Here is a 24,036-nt window from a genome sequence, read left to right on the forward strand (position 1 = left end):
TTCATATCATAACATGTACAAGCTAAACATCAGAAAATACTTAGTAACCCAAAGAAAAAAGAAATCAACAATCTGAAAAAACAAAAAAAACAAAAAAACCCCCAGGAATTCTATTTAGAATGCTCGTGCCTTTAAATATCAAATTACCAAAGGCTGACATAAAATCTTATGCTTTCTACGCTTGAATTCTGTTGGTGGAAGAAAGCAGGAAGGAACGCGGCGCAATCCCAACACCACAGCCTCCTCCTGTCAGGCTTGTCCGCTTTGTAAGCAAAACCTCAACAGGTCAACTTGAGGCTACAGAAATAAACTCTGATGTGCTTGTGATCTCTTGTGAAATCTGTTATGCCCCCAACATATGGCTGACAGCTCAGAGGCTACACTTCTGTTTTCCGAGTGTGAACACTCTTCAAGTCTACCTCTCTACGACCACAGACTCTTCAGAAGGCTGCATGTTACACGGACGCGCATTCCCCAGGCTACTCTGTGAATGACCCAACGCTGGACAACTGCCCTCAAAGGACAACAGTCTGTCACTCCAGGGCTGTGTCTGTGTCACCAACAGGCCACATGAGGTGAGCCCTTGTGTTTACTCAAAGTTGATCCTCCCTGCTACGCTCAGAGTTGTACCATCACCGCCATCTGACTGTAGACTAGTCTCATCATCCCAAAGAGAGAGAAATCCCACACTGGACAGTGGTCACCCTCATCTCTTCCAGCCCCCAACCCCTGGCAACCATGAGTCCAACTTTCTGTCTCTATGAATTCGCCTCTTCTGGGTGATGTGGCCCGTTTAGCATTTTGATGAACAGCCAAGCTTCCTCCCAAAGTGGTTATAACCCTTAACGGGAGCTTATTGGCCATTCGTATCTTCTTGGGATAAATGTGTGTTCAGATCCTACACCCACTTGTTAACGGTGTCATTTGTCTTTTCACTGTGAAGCTGTAAGAGCTCTTTGTATTATTCTGGAAACAAGTACCTCGTTAGACATGGGATTAGCATATGTGAGAGTACAAATATTTTCCCCCACTCTAGGTTATCATTTTATTTTCCTGATGGTATCCTCTGATGTCCAGAAGTTTTTAATTTGGATAAATACAATGTAAGTTTTTCTTTAGTCACTTGGGCTTTTACCGTCCAAGATCACAAAAATTGGCCTCTATGTTTTCCGCCAGGAGTCTTACAGTTTTAGCTCTTCCACTGAGGTCTATGATCCATTACGAGGGGTTTTCTGGGTATGACCTGAGGGAGGGGCCCAACTTCCTTCTTTCGCATCCAGCTGTCCAGGTGCCCCAGCACCATTCGTGGAGTGCACTGAACAATCCACCGGACGGTGTGAGCATCCTTGCCGAAAACCAATCTGTCATGAATGTAAAGGTTTATTCCTGGACTCTACGTTGTGTTCGTTGGTCTAGTCATTTATCCTTCTGCCAGTCCCACACCTTCTTGATTACTGTGGCTTTGAAATGAGCTCTGAAATGGGGAAGCAGGAGTCCTCCAATGCTGATCTTCTTTTCTGGGTTGCACTGGCTACTCTGGGTCTCCTGCATTTCCATATGAATTTTAGAGTCAGCTCGTGAGTTTCTGCCAAAAAGCCAAGTGGGATTTTTGACAGATTGTGCTGAATCTGCAGATCAATTTGGAGAGTGCTGCCACTGTAACAATACTGTCTTTCAATTCCTGAACATGGGATGACTTTTATTTATTTAGATCTTTGATTTTTTTTTAAAAAAATATTTTATTAGTTTCCAACAGGCAACCCTGTATTTTAGCTAAATCTATTCCTATTTTTTTCTTTCTGATGCCACAACAACGGAACTGTTATTGTAATTTCATTTTCAGATGATCACTGCTGGTATACAGAAATACAAGTGGTTTTGTGTATCTATGTTGTACCCGACAACCTTCCTACCTCATTTCTTAGTTCTAACATTTCTCTGTGTGTGGACACCTCAGACTTCCCAGTGTACAAGATCACGCCACTGTGAAAAGAGCCCAGGCCTCCTTCTTCCCTTTCTATCTAGATGTGTTTTAGTACAGGTAAAGACAGAGAAAAAACTATGAAAATCCAAAGCAGGAGACACCAAAATATTCTCTTAACAAACTTAGTGTTATCAAAAGCCTTAAAATTTGCACACACTTTAACCAAACAGTTTCACTTCCGGAAATTTATCCTAAAAAACAAAACAAAACAAAAAAACAAGGATCCCAGCAGCATCCAATATAAAAAACTGGAAATAACCTGAATGTCTATAAATAGGAAATTCATGGTACACTCATATGTTGAAATACTGTATTTCCTGAATTCAAAGATGCGGTTAGTCTCAGGTGGGAAGACAATACCACTTTAAAAACAAAAACTCTAAGTCTCAACTGAGTGTTAGTAACATGAAACATAACGCATCCACCGAAGCAGGAAATACAGTTCTATGCAGCTGTTCTCAGGCAGGAGAATATTTACTGTTGCAGACCATGTTCACAGTGTATACGTAATTTCTTACAATTCTACTTGTGACCCCCTTGCCTTGAGAGAGAGAGGGGACAATGGCTGTCAAGCCTATGTTCCTTAGAGACTGAAGACAGTATTGTCAGAGGAGTGGCTCTGAATCAGGCAAACGTGGCACCATCACCGGGAAGGTTTTCTGCACTACAGATCTGCTCGAGCCCTCTGCCTGGGACGTGTACTTTCACCTCCCCTCTCCAAGGAACAGGCCCACACATACATATGTCACCTAGACTCTCCAGGTCAGTCTGACTTCCATCCTGGACACCTATGGCTTAAAGACAGCAAAAGTTACTTCTCCATGCATCAAGTAATTATAAACCACAAAACATAATAGTTCCTAGTGCTTCCAAGAACTCAGGAAGTGAAAATAAGCTCTCATTTCTAAAGCAGTAATATTAGAGAAGATCACCAAATAGGGGCAGGTCCCAACTTCTGAAACTGGAGGTAAGCACTCTTCAAGGAGACAGAGCCCTGGTCACAGGCAAAGACTGCTAGGACCTGCAAGCCACTCTGGGCCACACCTCAAATCTAGGGTTTACCTGAATACAGGACAGATGTGCAGGACCAGCAACAACCAAGAGGTGTCACGCCCATACTACCATGGCAGTCGCCGGCATATCTACCCTGAGAAAAGCCCCAAGAGCCAGCCTTGCAACATAAAGCAGGTGACGAGAAAGGCACAGCCGATGCCATGCCACCATTTCCTTCTTAACAACTGGAGTCTACCACACATGGGCCTCCACCCTTAGGGTTTAGATCTACTGGGTCGTAACTGGATCAGAACAGACCGGTGGCCTATGGAAGATGTGGACAAGTGGCCCCACAGGAGTACCTGGACCCTCCCGTGACCTCAGCACCAAGCAGGTCAAAGATGGAAGCTACAGTAATGCCACCTAGAAGAGCCAAAAGCAAACCCAAGACGGTGACGGTATTCCACAGCAAAACCACAGTATTTGTGGCATCAGTCTGTCAGTCACAATGCCTGACAGGAATGTGTCACACAGCCGGTTCATGGGCCGGGACTAAATCTTGTACCACAAAGTAGAATTCCTTCTTCCTACTTCTCCGGATGGCCCAGGGGCCATGTGGAGTAAGTGCCAAAACAAGAGGTATTTTTATAAAAAGAGAAAAAATTCTACTGATATATCATGTATTAAATATTAAATTATATAATTATATAATTCTATTGATAGAATATCAGTTTAACCACACCAGAAACTTTTCTATGTATTTTAAATAAGCTACCTTTTAAATGCCACAGAAACGCTTAGCTCTACTTAAGACAGGGAAACTCAGACACAAGCAGCACACGTACCTTTGCAAAGGTCACACTAAATGTGCAGCTTATGTTAAGCATGTTTGTCTCTGGACAGCAGGAAGTATAAGTCCAGGTATGATTTGGTTTCTCCTTTCCATACTCCATCCACACCTCCAACATGCAGAGACACTCAGAAGAAAGAGTGGACAGAAGGAAGGACCGAAAATCAGAGTCCTCGCAGACTGACTGATCACCTACGCAGTCTATCTGGCTTTCCATTAACAAAATACCACGAACACAGCTTATGTGGAAGATGCCGTGTTAACGATCCAGACCTCCTTTGTCTAAGAACCGCTTGCATGGCTAGATCTATTCTACCCGATTCACTCTGATAGAAGCATTACAATCCGTTTTGTTACTATGATTACACTAGCTTTTCCTCAAAGAGCTGCTGTGGAAACTGAATGATGCAAAAGGTAATCTTCATTCTGACCCAAGAATGCAGTAAAATCACTTATTTTCAGTTTGCTCTCCTGTTCTATGGCAAATGTAACAGAAATTAGATCAGAGCTGAAGCTAGTAAATAACATTGCCCAGAGTGCTTGATATAGAAAGATTATTAAACCATCACTGTCTTCAGAAATACCCTTGAGGTGGAGAGCAGAACAAATGTGAAGTGCCCTGTTTAAAATTAATGGACGTCAGACGTAAGATTTTATAACTGCCGGCTGTATGATGGTTTTATGCTTCCCTGGCAGGCTTCTGGCAAGGAGGAATCTGGAAATGCTAACTAATTCCTTTCTCTGGGAAACCTTACAGGTACTTACAGAACCTGAGAAAGCAGGCAGAGAAAAGACGTCAAACACTGAGTGTGTGTGTAAGGACCACATGCTAGTGCAGGCCCTTGACACAGGACAGGGCCAAACACAGTGGTCAAGAAAGACCAAGGAATCGGGAGCTAGGAAGGAATCCCGCTGAAGCACACCTCCTTTATATAAAAAAAAAAATATATATATATATAGGGCGCCTGGGTGGCTCAGTTGGTTAAGCGACTGCCTTCCGCTCAGGTCATGATCCTGGAGTCCCGGGATCGAGTCCCGCATCAGGCTCCCTGCTCAGCAGGGAGTCTGCTTCTCCCTCTGACCCTCCCTTCTCTCATGTGCGCTCTCTCTCTCTCTCATTCTCTCTCTCAAATAAATAAAATCTTTAAAAAAAATTTCAAAAATAAAAAATATATATATTATATGTGTGTGTGTGTATACATTCACACATTTTAGATGTAGATTTAGTTTAAAGGTTCTTTAAGTTTGCCTAGATTAATAAAAAAGATCTTCTGTATATGATATCTGAATTTTCAGTTTAAAAAATTTTTTTTCTGAGGTGAGTTTGGATCAAGGAACCAATATACCTCAGCCTGCCTCTTGGATTCAAAGGTGAATCTAATGGACACATCACCCTTTTAAGAGTTTTGCTAAATCAGAGGTTAAGATGTATACAGCAGTGCAAGCACAGATACTAACAAATCTTCAGTATCGATTATCTGATGAAAGGCATCGATCGTGGCTGCTACCCAACCAAAGAACAACAGGACATGGTTTCGTAAAGCAGACCACTTCTGAGGTCTAATGGTGCGGTATGAGAGCAGGGACATGAGAACCTGGCCAGGCATGTCACCAGGCAACATTAAGCGTTACTCAAATGGGAAAAATGGGCTTTTCACCTTTCTTTGGGGCCCCTGACACACAAGTGCAGCAGAGTAACAATGTCCCTTCCCTGAACACCGCAGCAGGGGCTGACCTAGGCACTTCTGTAAATGCAGTCGTTAATTCTCACACGCCAACAAGAGAAGGACTAAGTACTTCCAACGCCTCTAGCTGACAATCGAGTCAGAGGACGTAAACATCACACGGAAGCACAGGAAGGACAGGCACCGACGCTCACACGCACGCTCTCACTCCAGCTCTGGCCGACACAGTCAATTCTGTGCATGAATTCCTCATCAGGAATCCATCTAAAACTAACATTTTCTTTGGTTAAAAGCTACTTAAATCACAGTTAATAGGAAAGATGCAAAAGCAAAACAGAAATGAACACATTTTACTTTAGATTTTTAAGAAGATCTTAAATTCTGAGACTATCACTGCTAAAGTGAATTTCAACCCAAGATCGGAGTGAAACTGAAGAGGTTCAGGGCAACCTCGTGAAGCCGGGGGTAGAAAAAGTGGCCAGAAATAAACACACTGAAATCGTAAGTATAGTTGTGTTTTTAGGATGAGCCAGTATTTTCTCTATGCTCTAAAATTTCTGTAATGCTCTACTGCTTTTATTGGAAACTGGGAGAAGTAAGGAGCAGTCTGTCACTCAGACTTCCAGGATGCACACAGCCTAAGGGGTCTCCGGCTCACGTGCACAGGGAACAACATACAATCACAGTGACCATTATAGGAAAGTCTGTAACTGTGAAAAATGAGAAGAAACCTCAAAGTCTCTTTTTCTGGAAAGATGGACATGTTCATTCAATGGAGTACTTCAGAGAAGTGAAAAGTGAATGTGTCACCATGGATCCATTTTAGAAATCAATGTTAAGCCAAAACAGCGTGATACAACAGGAAACAGACAGTAAGATAATCTTTATATAGATTTTTTAAAGCATGCAAACAATACTATTATTTTAGTGACACAAACATAAGTAGTAAAATTATTAGGAGATGTAACAACGGAATTTCAGACGCACAACAGAAGTTGCCTGCGGGGGAAGAAAGGTGCGAGGAACAAAGCCAACAGTCTCTGTCCTCTCTCCAGAGCTGTCCGGCCTGAACCAGCTGTGCTGTCCTGTGACAAGTGGGGTCTGAGCCTCAGTGTCCTTTGTGTGCTGTGTGACACCCACAGACACAGACAGCTCCCTCTCCCGCTCAGGAGGAAATGGGAGCCCTCACTGACCTGCCTTCCAGCACAGCCCCCGCGTCCCTGTGCTCCAGCAGCACCCCAGCACCTGGCCCCTTGGCCTGCACATCTCTTTTCCGTGTTCTGCACATGGCCAAGCCACTCTGCCATCTGGAGAGCATTTGAGTGCCGCCCCTCAGAGGGGCCTTCCTTGACCACCCTATTTAAACAACCCCGCTGTCTTCCAACCTTGCTAATTTAAAGAGTGGACATGTATTCATTCATTCGGTGATTTTGTATTTGTAGGACAATGCAGTTACTTTCACCGCTCAAATCCATGCGACTCGAAAGTCTGTGTGGATGGGAGCAGGAGGGGCTAGTTGAAGGGACCCCGTCAGGGAGATTTCGGCCCCCTCTGCCAGTCCTCCCCGGTGCATCTGAGAAGACCCTCTCTGGGGGGCCAAAAGGAAGCAGTAGGTTTTTCCAGGTGAGAGGAAGAAAGAAGGCACACATTTTGTCTGTATAAGCTGAAAATTAATGAAAATTATTGGCAAACAGCATCAAACCATTAAAACAGCATTATGTCTGAAGTTGAAATATTTGATGTTAAGTGTCACCTGCCTTCCAAAAACTTCCCCACACTGAGCTGCCAACCAGAAACTGTCTGGACTACTGACTGAGCTACTTCAGCCAAAAGGGAAGAAGTGCCCATCTATCAGGATGCCAAGAGAGTCACTGAGGAGACCCCACCCCATCGTTCCCAACAGCGCCATCGGCATGGGGGAGCCGGGCTGGAGAGACAGACCTGGTATCACAGGGCACGTACAGGATGCCCCAAGGAGACCACCCCCCATGCCCGCCAGCAAAGGCGCCCAGTGGCCTCTGAGCCAAGACGCACAGGCAGCCCACGGGCCCAACACCCCTGGCGAGGCTGCGAAGTCGGTCAGTGCAAGAGCTCTGGAAAACCCTGTAAGCGAAGTCCAATGGTACACAGCAGCAGTATCATCCTTCTGAAAACTCATCGATTTATCTTTCAACCATCTCCACTCTGAAAACCAAATACTAAATATTAATAATTTAACTTAATTTCAAAAATCTTTTCTTTTACCAGAGGAGCCCAGTAGGTGTAGAGACAGCCTATTTTCAATGCTGGCACAAACTGTGAGCAGGATACTACCAGAAAATAGAGATTCAAGAAAAACTTGAATTGTTCATATAAAACCTAAAAAGGAAAAGAAAAAATTAACACAATCTCTCCAAGGATAACCTTTAAAACTTCAATTAAATAATTAAATCAGCACAATAGCTAACTATATTTCCATCAAACAGTGACAATATGCCCTCAGTTACAGTAAATTAAGTAATTCTGACACTGGCTTTCCAATAACTAAATTCCATATATATTTATTTAAAATTATATTTAAAATAAACTGAAAAAACAATTAGAACTTCCAATTATGTTAAAAGCATCCTCTAAAAGTTTTTAGTTTCTTGTATACAATTTCCAGTTTTGCACACTCCTCTGTAAATCTCTGTATGTATATCAAAGCAAATGAGATAGCGAAATCTTCCCAATGTAAGTCAATAAATACATTATTTATATACACACAAATGTGTATCTTGATAACTCAGAAACTCTTACAATGGGAAAGTTCTATTAACCTTATATTTATGAAACGGTAAAAAATAAAATATAATAGCCACGTTTCTGAACACGAACATCTGGGTAGCTTTAAAATAACTGAGCGAACAAGCAAAACATACACAATTTGACTTCACAAAAACTGTCTTAATCTCCTCTATTTACTTCTCTCGAAGTATAAGAAATAATGACATAAAAAAGTATGTGAATTGCACACCAATTCAGGAAGGCAGCGACCTATATATTCTTTATAATCTCTTGGCAGTTGATCTGCAATAATATTTTCAAATACAAAAGAAGTATCCTTCAACAAAATTTTAGGAATGCAAATCCTGCAACTTTGTTTTTGTTTTTTAATTCAAATAGAGTTATTTTTAAGGAAGAAAACCCAAGAGCCAGTATATTAATAGACTTCTATTTACAAATTCTCAAATTATTAAATTTAAATTGAAAATCAAAATGGAACAAATTTCATGTTTATAGATGAGAATAATTCAAACGGCACACTATCACTGCAATTAAACTTACAACCTTGCAACTTCCAAATCAAAATCTCTTTGGATGCCATTTTATATGCAACTTGGAGGGTATGGAAATGTTAACAAGAGCAGAGCAATGGGTTAAGTACTTATTGTTGACTTAAAGAGTCTGGAACCACAGTTTTTATATAATGAAGTTTTCTACATTACCATACAGCTGTTTGTGCAACTCAAAAATCAGCTACAATGATAACACGTTTCTATTCATAATCATATTCAATTGCTGTCTAAAGATGTTTTGAGTCATTTCAGAAATTAATCTCAGCAGGAAAGAAAGCTCTTTCTCCTCAGTGATTTCTTTAAAATCTCAGGTAGCATAAATTATATCTATTAGCAATTCAAAAATTGCCATTTGTGCTAAAAGTGGCATAGAATTCCTACTGTGCAATTACCAAATGTTTCTAAAATACTACGTTTTAGATGAAAAGCCTAATTTAAGAGACAATCTAAGAACGAGAATTCACACGGTAACAGTGGTGCAGCCACACCAACAGGTGCTCTCAGGACACAGCCCATCCTGGTGGGCTGCAGGGATTTGCTCTGGTCAGAGTGAGGCTGCACTGTGGGCTTTAAGCCACTGTAATCAATACTCTGTTGTCTACTGAATGAACTTTGTGACCTTTAGGAAAACGTACAAGGCTTCGCCAATCTGCGAGTATTTAAAATTTAAAGAAAACAGTAACTTCATTCAAGAAAGATGAGAATATTTATCTCCCTGAAAGACAGCTTACATTTTATCGTCCTGACAAAAGAGCTGTCTTTTAATGACGGAGATAGTAGTTTTGTGTGTTTTACTAAAGAGTTAATTAGATATGAAGCATTCACCAACTATTAGATGGATGGGGGAGGGTGCTGAGGGGCAATCAATGCCCAGTATAAAATCAGCATGATTATTTAAATTAAAACATGAAAAATAAAACAGCTTTATTTCACTTTATTTCACTTTACCAAAACATTTTCTTGTAGAGAGCATAAGAGCAAATAACTAGAATGTGTCAGAAACTTTGATATAGAAATATAACCAGTACCAGCTTCCTTTTGCCTTTAGAAAGACGAATAAATTGGTCTATAAAAATAGGAAATGTACAAAAACCAAAAATTAGTCAATCATCATAAATACATACTCAGTTTTGTAACTTAAGCCAAAAATACCACTAGCAACAAAAAAAGTAATGAAATATTTAAACTTCATTATTTACACCTAGCATAATACCTAATTAAAGATAACTAATGATATAACAACATAACATGGCTTGAAATTTATAATGTGAAGTAGAAACTATTATCTATCAATGCTTATAGATATTTTGTTACTGAGTTACGTTTGTATAAAAAATTATTTTACTTTCATCATGAAGTTCCTTGGCAGGCTTTAAACTTAACATTCCACTTCACCTGCAAACAAAACTTAGGACTTATTTTCTGTTAATTTAATTTAGGCTTGATTATTTCTACAATAATATAAATATATTTATCTAGGACTGAAGTCAAACTATAAATTTTCTCACATTGAACTTCATGATGTACCCATTAAAGTGCGCATGAATTATTTAACAACTACTTGAAACATGAATGGTTCAAAAGCAAAAGGTCACTGATTTGGACAGGACACGATTAACGGGAAAAAAAATTAAAAAAAAAAAAAAAACAGTGAAAACAAAAGGAGCCAGGAATCTCTGATATGAAACCCATTCTTAAGAATGTAATAGTCTTACCCCAGGTATAAGGGTAAATACATTGTATTTTTGATTTTTTATAGAATTTCTGGGATGCTTTTCTTCACACTTTTCAGGATATCCAAGCCACACCGTGCGAGCTTCTCTTTCTTTGACAAATATTTATCAGCCAATCACAGCAAGTGCATGAAACAAAAGACACTCGTTATATATGCTTTTTAAAAAATGTTTAAATTAATGCTACATATTTAGAGCCAATACTGATTGTTTCTGTATTTACCAGACACCGAAAGCATATCTAATGTTAATCTGTAAAGGTTATCTTCAAATAGGTTATACTGAAATAACTTCGACATAAAACACTGAAAGAGACTTGTATGAGTGCATAATGACTTCTAGAACCTCAGGGAAATGATCTTCCCGTTTAGACCCTCTTACTGACAAAACCGTTAAGTTTCTGAAGCAATCAATGCTCTTCTATGAGGAGAAAAGGAGAGCCGTGTCGTTTGCAATTCTCAATACACCGCTCAGTGATCCGATGACAAAGGTCCTCAGACATCAACTCTCTCAGGTAATCACTCTTTTCCTCTCTTAAAGAGGACTATTTTAGTAGCATTCATATAAAATGAAGACTTACGGCTCCATTCAATATTGGGAAAGAACACTGATGTTTAAGGGGATAGGGCTAAAGCTATCTTCCAGTCCGTCCATGTGCCATAGTGTCAGGACTCCAGCAGCACAAACACTTCCACTTCCTGGACATCCAAACCATTATGTTTGGATAGAGAGAATAAACTTTTCCCAAAATACTTAAGAAAATGGTGAAAAGGTATCAAAATCGCCTAAACTAAGCATAAAATAATAATCGTGAATTTAAACTTCAGCATTAACAGTTTGGCTTTGCTCAAATCTCCAAACTGCAGGAGACCTAGAATGGCTTATGAAGGCAGGTTGTTGAACTGTATCTTCTAGGTGTAGTCTGGGCTACACCAGCAAGCCAGCAGCAAAAGGCAGAAGCTCTGAACTTCACTCTGTGACAGACTCAGCTGAAAAATTAACATGAAATTTTGTGTGACAATGTCAGTCTCAGGAGGTGTGATTATAAAATGAAGTTGGCATATCAGGACTTCCATCTTGAAATCACTGCATGTCTTCCACGGCAGGTGGGGAGGGCGCACTAGCCCTTTACTCCAATCACACTGACACAATCTTCAGAAGTCGCCTTACTTTGGATGGCACCCACGGTGGCATCCTATAAACTGAAATCGGTGTATCTCTACTGAATCTCTGCCTATTTCTTAGCTGTGCACAGAAAATCTTCAGTCCGGAAGGACAGGAGTGTGCCCTCCAGGTGTGGGCATCCACCTCTCGCCCGCCTGCAGGACGGGGAGCACTGCTACCTTGAGGAGCTCCCTTGGGATGGCAATCCTGAGTGCCAGGGGCACAGCCAAGCAGGTCGGTTCTAAACCACCCCCCGAGGACCCATCCCACTTCAACTTTTAAGAACACAGAGCATCCTCCACACATAAAGGATACTTTTAAATCCCAGCAGTTACAAACCAGGCTATTGTTAAAGCGAATAAGATTGCCCCAGTACGTATTCCCGCCTTTACTGCCTTTTGTTGGTGGCGGGGGGGGGGGGGGTTAAGTAGATTTCAGTAAAATATCAGGGATATGTGATCTTGCTCATGCTTGAATGAAACAAAAACTTAAGTAAGGCTTCAAATACAATATAATCTGCTTCAAATCACTCTTTCTCACCTCCTGTCGCTTTCACCACGCGGCCTGCCCCAAGGTCAGGCTTCTCACGAGCCTTCTTCCCTCCAGCACGACTCCCCTGGCCACCGGCAGACCTCGCGGCCCCACACGCACCCCTCCCCGCAGCACCAGCCCGCACAGCCCAGCGCTCCAGGGGCGCCTTCCCCAGTCCTTCCCGGCGGCAGCTCTGAATCGCCAACCTCTTACTAGTTGCACACAACACGTTCTCCTGAGGCGCGAACACCTCCGGTCCCGCTGCACCAGACAGACACGCCGCGCGAGCTCGGAGGGGCTCTGCCCTCCTCGGGATGTAATCAGTCCGACACCTGCGGCGGCACCACAGCGACGGGAGACTCACACATTTTACACAGGCGGGAACGGGAGGCCGGAAAGGTACATGACTTCTCTGAGACGAGACAACCAGGCGGGGGCAGAGCGGAGAGCAGAGCCCGACTGCGCGCTGCCCGTCAGCGCAGTGCTCACGCCGCCCCACGGCAGGCCGGGCCCGTCAGAACGCGGCAAACGCACGGCACAGACGCCACAGGAGCGCCCAGCAGCTCGAGGGGCTGCGTGCGCGTGCGCGAGAGCGCGGGTGACGGGACGGAGCGCGCTGGGGGGCGGGGCGCACCGCGGGGGGCGGCCGGCACCGCGCAGCCGCCCTGAGTCACACTCCGCCGGCTCCAACGCTCCTTCTGGCACAACAAGGGTCCGTGCCTGCGCTGCCCAGCGAAGCGTCCACCGGCCGCACGTGACTATTTTCCTACGAATTCACATGAAGTGCAATAAAAAGCCCAGTTCCTCGGTCACATTAGCCACATTTCAAGGGCTCGAGAGCCATCCTGGCCACTGGCTCCCACAGTGGACACCACAGACCTAGACCATTCCCACGTCACGGGAGTGTCAGGGGCAGGGCTGCCCGTGGGAAGCACAGCGCAGCAGGTCCAGCAGATGAGACACAAGCCTGCAGCACTGCGATGACGGCGAAAATCCTCCAGCGAGGTATTCAAATACGAATTCTTCTTCTAAAACACCTAACTGCCTAATATGACAGTTTAATGTACACAAGTCAGACAAATCTAAGAGGAAATAGAAGACAGGCAAAATTAAGTGTGTGAAAAATAAATACAAAATTTAGGAAACGTGGATTTTACCGAGTTTACGGCAAAAGGCTCTACAAATGCAAAACCACTCTGTGCGTCACATGAACGCTGCAGACCACAGCCAGAAGAAAAACCTCAACACAACACACTGTGTACTGTACCTGCAACCGACGACCCACGAAGTTCCAAAGCCTTCCACGCTATAAACTCTAAATTAAATACCAGGGGCTAAAAACACATATAACTCAACAGTTTACTAATTTTTTTCTCTACAAACTGGTAGAGGGAAAAAAAAAACCCAAGATCCCCAGACTTCCGAGATGTAACTCAACTATTTGTAACACTTTGCTACTAAGAACTATCAAGAAACAAAAGTGTTATTACTAATTATTTCCTTATGCAAGCACAGAAGCAAGTTGTCGTTAGCCATAATCAAATCACACGCTATTTCACAAAATTAAATGAAAACAACGCTTGAGGTTTTACAAGCCTGGAGCACCACCAGAATTGCCACTGGATGATGCAGACAGAAAGCAGGACCAGAAAGGAAGACAGGTGACTTGAATGCAAAGAGTAAAGGGCATAAACACCAAACATTTAAAACAAAACAAAACAAAATCTGTAACCCAAAAAGTAAATGTAAGCCTTACTAAGTTGTAGAGCTAAGCAGGAAAATAAAATTATGGACAATTTTTTAGTAAAATATACTGCTCAATACTGATACGGAAAGGGAGAACCTCAGAGACGGTGGGAGAAAATAACCAGGAGCCACAGCTGATAATACTTCCATGCAGACGGAGCATTTTCTAAATGTGTGATCACTCAGGGGACACTCCCCATTTATATATAAGTCACCTGCCATCATCAAGGCAAAGTGACACTAAATCCAATATTGCACAAAGTGTATTCTTCCTTACAACATTGTAGGATTAGCAGCTTTTCACAAAGGCCTCTATAATCAAAGTAATACTCTCATATTAAATAAAGTATCTTTAATATACCAAGATCCTGTCTCCTAAAGCTTGAACTAGCCATAGTTATATAACTCCCAAACTTCAGAGAGCCTTCTTCCCAACACAACCAAATTTAGACACTTATGCTATCCAACAGGTACCCATGGTTACCAAGAGCAGCACAGCCTACTATCTTCTTCAAAGATTAGCATCTCCCCACGCTTCTGCACTGCACATGTGCTGCAGATTCCCTGAAAGTGTAGAGACCCACTAAGAACAGGAACAGTTCCGGTGTTTGACATCCCGCCCCCGCCCCCGCCCCACCTATCCAGTCCACTGTTCCTATGAAAATGTCCTCAGTGGCTCCACTTTCCTAAGGGACAAAGTGACTTTTAGTAAGAAGTGAAATCTAAGTCTCCTGAGAAAGACACCACCACCAGCCCCAGAGAACTAGCGTATCGACGTGCATCACAGGAACTCACAGGAAGGACAGTCCAAGTTTTAGAGGGCAGATTACAGTAAAATTTCAATGTGTCAGAGCTGCAATTTTTACCAAATAATAAAAATGAGAAAGCAGTTTTTAAGCCATGAAGAAATTAAAGCCCACTCAGTTGCTAAAACTAGGAAGAATAATTTTAAAATAAGCCTCACTAGTCAGAGTCTACAGAGATACACTGAAATACTTACAACTCATTATTGTTATTTGCTACCTACCTTTATTGCAATATTCACCAACATTTCCTCCTACAATTAAACTAAGTAATTTTATGTATCTCCTACTCATTGATCCAACACCTAATAATGTTAATAAACATTGTATTTTATAATGCTTAACATTTAGGGGGAAAAAAGTAACAAATACTCAAAAATAAAAATCTGTAAGAAATGAAGAAAATAAAACGAATCTAAGTTGTTAGATGTACAATTTTGTTGTGTAAGGTGCAGTTTTTATTTATTTATTTTTAAAGATTTTATTTATTTATTTGAGAGAGAAAGAATGAGAGAGAGCATGAGAGGGGGGAGGGTCACAGGGAGAAGCAGACTCCCCGCCGAGCAGGGAGCCCGATGCAGGACTCGATCCCAGGACCCTGGGACCATGACCTGAGCCGAAGGCAGACGCTTAACCGACTGAGCCACCCAGGCACCCAAGGTGCAGTTTTTAATTTAAACAGTAATTTCTCAGTATGGCAGATAGCACTGAACAAGAAGCGCGCCGACAATATCCCGGATCACTGCTTATTCCGTACAGCAAAAAAGACACACGTCAGTGCCATACAGACTGATTAGAAACCACCAACATGGTTCAGTTAGTTTTTTCTACACGATCACCACTTACAGAGATAAAGAGTTTATATACACATCTATTATGTTTTATTGTTTTAATGTCCCCCAGACATGGGTGTTTTGCTAACATCTAGATCTGGAATATTAACATTTTCCTTTAAAAAAAGTAACATATTACAAATAAAATCCAAAATTTGTCTATGTTCCATTTGGTAAAAACAAAGTGCTATAAAAGACCAAAAATAATTCCACAATGGGGGCATCTGGCTGGCTCAGTCAGAAAAGTGTGTGATTCTTGATCTCGGGATCGTGAGTTCAAGATCCATGTTGAGTGTGGGGATTACTTAAATAAATAAAACTTTCAAAAAATAAATTCAACAATGTTTTCAACACTATGAAAAGACTCCTAACATTAAAAGTCCGTAATTGTTGGCAACTATTTGGGAGCACGGATTAAGTACCACTTCCATAGCACACAAGCCCCCTAATTTTAGAGTCCACAGCATTAACATTAACCGGTCCGTGTCCTCAGAGTTTGTGCCGGTCAGTACCCACGCCCACTTCCTCTGTGTTTTCAGCCATCTCTGACGGCTCCTGTAGCATTCATTCAGTGATTCTCCACGCACACAGATACAGCTTCTCAGCCTCCTCGACTCCAGCGATCCTCATGCCGGGTTCCCCTTAGGATGGCGAGACCGGCCTTTATCCACTTACAGACACCAGTCAGGATTAGCCTTTTTGGAGCACAACTCCTCACCCTAGCACTTTTCCCAGGCCACAGAGCAAAGAGCAAGGGCTTTGGTTTGTCAAAGGAGACCTTGGTTCAGTTTCCGGCTTGGCCCCAGATCATCACAAGAGGGACTTTTCCAGTTCTTGGCTGTAGACAGCGCTGAGAATGGACGCCCAGCTCCCGAAGAAGGTGCGTACCATGGAGAAGAGCACCAGCAGGACGGCTCCCACTCGTCCCTGCGCCCTGCGCTCGTGGAGGACACACAGCTGTGAGCTGCACACCACAGCCATGAAAAGATGACTTCTAATGGCGGCTCCACCCAGATTCCTCTGCTGCAAGCTCTTTCCTCGGTTCACAGCCCGGGGCACCCCCACCCCCAGCTCCCACAGCCACACGTCCACTGCCAAGTCTGCGACAGGTCAGGCTCTCTCACGGACAGACAGTCCTAACATGACACTGGATTCCATACAAATGCACGACTACTGATCTTCCGTCGTTGGTTACTGATCTCTCCACCAAAGCACGACCGATTCTCCCACGTTCTCAGTCCTCATCTGAATCCCAGTCGCCTCCCCACTCAAATGACCCCACGTTCCCAACTAACGGTAAAAGTCATCCTCTCCACCACCACTTCACTCTTCCACTCCTACCCCTCCCCCTGCCTAAAAGGATGGATAGTAGTCTTCCTTCCCAAAACTGTCTGTCTCCCCCAAGGTGTCCCTTTCCTTTATTTTTCAAAGACCTACACCACATGTCCCTTGACGTTTTCAGAAACGTCATCCTTCTGTGTGGCTCCCCTTAATCCCAATGATGACAGGACACTGAAACCTCCATCTCCAGATCCTGCTTCTGAATCTGACAGGATTGTCTGTATGAACACTAACCCAATACAAGATAGATTTTAATTAAGAAAACTGTCAATAGTTTTAGATGAGCAATCTAGGAAAAAAAAAAAACAAAATCCATCGCTCACATCATACTTAATGGTGAAATACTGAAAGCTTTCTAGGACTATGAACAAGGAGCAAGAAGGTACACTCACCACTGCTATTCCATGTAATAGTGTATGTTCCAGACAGACCCATAAGGCAAAAAAAGAAAAGAAAAGGCATACAGGCTATAAAACAAAGACATAAAACTGTTTGCAGATGACAGGATTGACCAAGTAGAAAATTACACGGAATCTACACAAACACTCTTGGCACTAACAGTAAGTTTAGCAAGGCTATAGGATACAAGACAAACACAAAATCCAACTCTAGTTCTATACACCAGCAATGAACATGTGGAAACCAAAATTTAAAATACCAGTTACAAACATGAAGAAGGAAAAAGAAAAAAAAAATACTTAGGAATAAATCTAACATGTATAAGACCTGTGTACTGAAAACTACAAAATGCTGATAAAAAGGTCAAAGTTCTCAATAAATGGAGAGAGGTAAACCGTGATCTAGACGATTCAACACAGTAAACATGTCATTTCCCCCAAGTTAATATACAGGTAAAACATAATTCCTATCAAAATCCCTGAAAAGATTTTACAGACTGGGCTAGATTATTCTAAAATGTCTATGGAAAGGCCTAATAGCTAGAGGGCTAAGAAAATCTTGAAACAGAATAAAATACAAGGAATCAACCTACCCCATTTGAAGACTTAGATAACGAGACAGTTCTCCAGACTGGGTAGCACTAGCAGGGCAGACGAAGGGACAATACAGGCAACAAGCCCCACTCGTGTGCAGCCAACTGACCAGAGACACAGGCATAAAAGCAATTCAACAATGGTGCTGGAGCATTTGGATATACATAGGCAAAAAATAAATCTAAACCAAAACTTCCCACCTTGTACAAAAATAACTCAAAAAGGATCTAAATAATGTTAAACTATAAAACTTACAAAAGAAAATCTTTGAGACACAGGGCTGGGTGAAAAGTTCTTAGACGTGACAATCAAAGCGCAGTGCTCAAAAGAAAAAAAACAAACAGTTGGACTTCATCAAAATGAAAGACTTTGGATCTGTGGAAAAACTCTTAGAGGATGAAAAGACAAGCTACAGAATGGAAGAAAATATTTGCAAACTACCCACCTAACAGAAGACTCACAAGTGAAATATATAAAGAACTCTTAAAACTTCACCAGGAAAAAAACCAAACCAAGAAGAAAATGGAATGGACCTACAGACACATTTACTGAAGACGACATGCCTATGGCAAATAAGACAGTGAACCTCACTAGGCCTTTAGAAAATGCAAACAACCTGAGGCCACAATGAGCTGTCAGTACACACACATTCTAACAGCTAAAATAAAAAACAGTGACAACAAGGTTGACAAGGAGATACTGAATCTCTCCTTCACTGCTGGTGGGAATGTGAAATGGTACAACCACTCCGGGAAACAGTTCAGCACTTTCATAAAAAACTAAACATATGCTTATTATGCAACCCAGCAACCGCACTCCTGAGCATTTAGCCCAGAGAAAAGAAAACTTATGTCCATACAAAAAAAAAAAAAACCTGTACATGATGATTCATAGCAGCTTTATTTGGAACATCCAAAAACTTGAAACAATCTAAATGTCCTATCGTAGGTGAATGCTTAAACAAACATTCATCCATCCCCTGGAATGCCAGTCAGCAATTAAAAGGAAAAACTATCGATACAACTACGTGAGTGGTTATCAAGGGCCCTGTGTTGACTGGAGTAGGCCAATCTCCAAAAATCACAAGTTGAATGGTTTCACTTATTTGACATTCTCAAAATTAAAATTATAGAAATAGAGACGGATTAGTGGTTGCCAGAGGCTAGGGCCTGGGGTAGGAGAGAGAACATGACTATAGAAGGCAGCGGACAGGAGACACCTGCGGTAATGGGACAGTTCTGTATCTTTACTGCAGTGGTGGTTACACAGACCTGCACATGTAGTAAAACGTAGTGAACTATACACAGTTTACACCAGCATCAACTTTCTGGTTCGATGCAACCACTGGGGGGCGCCTGGGTGGCTCAGTCAGTTAAGCGGCTGCCTTTGGCTCAGGGTCCAGTGATCCAGTTGCACCTGGGGCTCCCTGCTCAGCAGGGAGCCTGCTTCTCCCTCTCCCTCGGCCCCTCCGCACCTCAGGCTCACTCTTTCGCTCTCAAATAAATGGATAAAATCTTTAAAAGAAAAAAAGAAAGATGCAACCACTGGGGGGAACTGGGTGAAGGATAAGCAGGACCCCTCTATACTAAGTTGGCAATTTCCTGTAAAGCTATAATTATTTCAAAAGAAAAGTTTTTTTTTTTAAGATTTTATTTATTGAGAGAGAGGGGGGAGTGAGAGAGCATGAGCAGGGGAGAGGGGCACGGGTAGAGGGAGAAGCAGGCTCCTGATGTGGGACTGGATCCCAGAACCCTGGGATCATGACATGAGCTGAAAGCAGATGCTTAACCAACCGAGCCACCCAGGCGCCGCCAGAAAAGTTTTTTTTTTTTTAAATAAAACAAAGTAAAAGGATGAAAATCATATACCATGCAAATACTAATCAAAGAAAGCTGGGAGAGAGAGAGAGAGCAAAAGAGAGAGACAAACCAAGAAACAAGTGTTAATAACAGAGAACAGACTGTCGCTCACCAGAGGGAGGTGGGTGGGGGAGGGAAACAGGTGAAGGGGATGAAGGAGGGCACTTGTGTTAAGCACAGGGTGATGTATGGAAACCTGAAGCTAATATAACGCCGCATGTCAACAAACTGGAATTAAAATAAAGAAATAAAAATGAAGAAAGCTGGTATCATTTCATTGAAGATAGACATTATGAGCCCACAGAGAAGAAATATTATCAGATAAAGATCAATCCAACAGTAAGTTAGTAACCCTACACTCGCATCATCTAATAACATACTCTAAAATATATAAAGCAAAACTGACATAATTTAAAGCAGTAGGCACATCCTCAAAGATGTCGAGACTCACACAAGTTTCTCAGTAACTGATAAGTAAACTTCGAATATGAATACAGAAGATTCAAACAAGACTATTAACAAATTAATCAAATAAATGGATAAAATCTTTTTAAAAAAAAAAGCAACACAGAGCAACAGTCAACAAAAAAGTACAAATTCTTTTCAAATACACACAGAAAATTGACTAACACTGCCCATATACGATGAATCATAAAGTAAGTCTCAACACATTACAGAGACTGAAAGAAAAAAATCCCAAGTATGTTCTCGGGCCACAGTGGAATTAAGATAAAGTCGATCACATGGCACCGGGGTGGCTCAGTCCATGAAGCGTCTGACTTCAACTCAGATCATGATCTCAGGACCCTGGGATCCAGCCCCAGTGTCTCCAGTCTCCCAGCTCAGCAGGGAGTCTGCTTCTCCCTCTCCCTCTGCCCCTCTCCCACCGCTTGTGCTCTCTCTCTCTTGCTCTCACTTTCTCTCTCTCAAATAAAAAATAAAATCTTTAAAAAAAAAAAAGATAACAGTCAATTACAAAAAGATAATCAGGAAAATTCCTGACTAGAAATTAATCAGCATGGTTCTAAACTGAACATCAACTAAAGCAGAAATGGCAATGTAAATCAAAATATTTTGAACTAAATAGTAATAATAATACCATGTGTCAAAACTGAAATGCATCTATTTTTAAAAAAGAAAAAAGTACAATGCTGGTGACCTGAGAATCCATCTAACGAAGCCAGAAAAAGAAAGGCAAGTTAAACTCAGTATGAAAAAAATTAAGGGCAGACCAGACTTCAATGACACAGGAAGCAGACATCCCAAGAGGGACACAGTGTCACTCATACAGTGTCCCAGAGAATGTTTAACCTGAATCTAATGGCGAGGAGACCTCAGACACACCAAAATCTGAAATGTTCTATAAAATACCTGTTGTGTAGTTCCCATAAACATCAATGGAATGCAAGACAAAGTTAGGGCAAGAGTGGCTCCAGATTCATGGAGATGGCTCATGGAGATGGCCACCTAAATGCCAGGCCAGCCTAGAGAGGAAGGGTGCTCTGTGGGCAGGAGACAGAGCTATGTCAGAGCAAAATCTCCTGAACGTGGCAACTGCCCGGTGGCCATGTACGAAAATAGCCTCTTCCTAAGAAACATGCACGGAACACTAAGATCAAAGAGGAGTGAAGTAACAAGCAACCTCGTCTGAAATCACTCTGAAAATAACAGTGAGATATAAAGAGAATGGTCAATAAATGTGGCAAAAGATTAAACATTAGTGATCTTAGGCAAAGGGCATAGGAGGAATTCTTGCAACTTTTCTATAAGTTTGGATTTATTTCAAGATAAAAGTGAATTTATTTCAAGTCTGGATTTATTTCATGATAAAAGCTGAAAATTTCAAAAGCAAAGACAACACCAGAAGTTTGGCTCTTTGAAAAGAACTGATAACCTCCTATCAAGATTAACAGGGAAAAGGGAGAGATAAATTAACAATATCAGGAATAATAAAATGTGACATCCCTCCAGAACCTCATACATTTTCTATTACATGAATTTATATATTTGAAAGTAGATAAACCCCTTGAAAAGCACAAAGCATCACAAGGGACACAAGAAAAAACAATTCTGCATAGCCCTGCAACTGTTAAAAGGAATTAAGTCTAGACAAGGTTAAGTACCCCCAAAGAATACTCCAGGAATATTGGCTATTTAACCTAGAAAATGTTTTGTGAAAAAACTGTCTCACTCATTAAAAATTAGTAACACGAGTCAGTGATTTCTAAAACCTTGTTTAGCCATGAAATTCCTTCTTCATATGAAAAGCTTACAATACACAGGAAAGATAAAGACAGACACTAATTGGAAGCTGAGAGGGGGTGATAAGCCTAAATCCTGCTCAGTCTCACTTCCCGATTCTGCATGGTCGATCTCTTTGAGGGATTCCTCAGAGTCCCTGGGAGTCCACACACCACTGTTTGAATACCACTATGTGAGCCGACCCCAAAATCAAATTGGTTGTAAAAACATCTTTTTACAAACTTCTAAAGAGATAATGAGGATGATAAATAAGATATCTTTCTACAATTACTTGTATCTCTTTTATGGTCAAAGGGATCTAAGTTCATGATGGTTAAGAAAGGCACTGACCACAAACTTTAAAGAGGAGAAAGACTATCAAAGCAGTAATTTATTCGACATACCCCACTCAAGTTATGTTGGCATCAGTCAGCTGAAATCTTGCTCTACCCGTCCCTAGGGCTGGAGGACAGTCAATGGCCAAGTGTCCTAGACACAGAGTGTGGTTTCACAGACCAGCCTCTAAAGTCAAGGGTGAGCACAGCTGATGAAGTTTATCTCAACCACCAGTGAACTTGTTTAAATATGAGCAGGTCTTACCTTTGTTTCTTTCTGGTTAAATTTACTGAAGAATCTTCTTCCAAGTCAAAGCATTTGAGTCAAATAATACACAGAGTTCCAGTATTATTAAACTGCATTTTACAGGCCCATAATACACAGAGTTCCAGTATTATTAAACTGCATTTTACAGGCCCCTACCTGCCTTTCTGGATGAGAGCAGGACCGAAGATGGAAGAGAGCACGGTTTACAAATGCTGACACAGTGACCAGAATTGACTCTACCATGCAATCAATACAAAACCACTAATCTTTCTCCACTTTCTAAACATTTAAATGTCGCATAAAAAAAGTGAACTTGAGGACGCCTGGGTGGTTCCGTCGATTAAGCGTCTGCCTTCAGCTCAAGGTCATGATCCCAGGGTCCTGGGATCGAGCCCCACATCAGGCTCCTTGCTCAGCGGGGAGTCTGCTTGTCCCTCTGCCGCTCCCCCTGCTTGTGCTCTCTGTTTCCCTCTGACCAATAAATAAATACAATCTTTAAAAAAAGAAAGTGAACTTGGCATTCTGTCCTTTTCTAATTAGCAATGTTTGGTTTTGACTAATGTTTAACACTTTCCGTTATGTCATTTCATTGAGAGTGTCTTCTTTATCTGATATAAAAATAAGTATGTTAGAAGCCGAGCTTCTAAATACCTTAACTGTATACCTGAGGGCATAGGAAATTAGGCAGCAAGAGATCACAAACCTGGTGCAGAGGAACTTCCATCCTCCACAGACAAACCACTCTAGTCCTCTTCTTCTCTGTGTGATCCTAGCTCGTGGTAACGTGTGATAATCACTTTCATCATTCTCGAAGCCTTCTTCAGACATCATTAATGGCATTTCATCCAAATGGGCAGACTCATCTTCCAGCTGGTACCTGGTCAGAGGTAAGGAGAGAATGCTGAGGCAGGCCAAGCAGCCTTCTGTCACCAGTAAGGGTATTATTTAAGACAAGAGCTGGTCCCATTCTACTAACCACATTTTTCTTTTTTCTTCAAACTAAGCTGTCTACAGCGGAGGCAAACCATTATAAATGAGGGATGCTACTTTCCTTTACAAAAAATGTATTTAGCCAGGGTCAGAAGGAAAGGAACAGGCTGCCCAAGGAAGCGAACATGACCACAAAGCCACTGGTGTGAACAGTCGGCTCAACAGTACCACCCACTCATGGTGTTCAATTCAGGAATATAAAAACAATCACCCGAAATATTAGCAAAAAATGTATACTTCCAGGTCATATCTAAATACTCTGCTACAGATCGATTGGATATAAAATGTGCCCAACTTTACATTCATCAATCAAAGTCGTGGAAGTGACTTTTGAACTATGGAAGTATCTTCTTTTGAAAGGTGGGAACACG

At 41.8% G+C, this 24,036-nt stretch overlaps 1 protein-coding gene across 2 annotated transcripts in view; it reads right to left on the minus strand.

Moving 5' to 3' along the window:
• LOC148161803 (putative phospholipid-transporting ATPase IIB) overlaps positions 1-24,036 on the minus strand; it is a 425,152-nt gene that overhangs the window by 395,031 nt on the left and 6,085 nt on the right. The window contains exons 3-4 of one of the 2 annotated variants that reach the window (XM_088020545.1): positions 23,379-23,552; positions 7,757-7,870 (exon numbers count right to left, since the gene is read on the minus strand). In XM_088020545.1, coding sequence (XP_087876671.1) covers positions 7,757-7,870; positions 23,379-23,399 — 135 coding nt within the window. In that variant the 5' untranslated portion in view covers positions 23,400-23,552. The remainder of the gene's footprint in view (positions 1-7,756; positions 7,871-23,378; positions 23,553-24,036) is intronic. The other variant, XR_015767351.1, reaches the window with a different exon arrangement.

Source organism: Eumetopias jubatus, unplaced genomic scaffold, assembly GCF_037043125.1.
Source record: "Eumetopias jubatus isolate StellerSeaLion01/CBP00866 unplaced genomic scaffold, mEumJub1_p1.0 scaffold_55, whole genome shotgun sequence".
Classification (NCBI taxonomy): domain Eukaryota; kingdom Metazoa; phylum Chordata; class Mammalia; order Carnivora; family Otariidae; genus Eumetopias; species Eumetopias jubatus.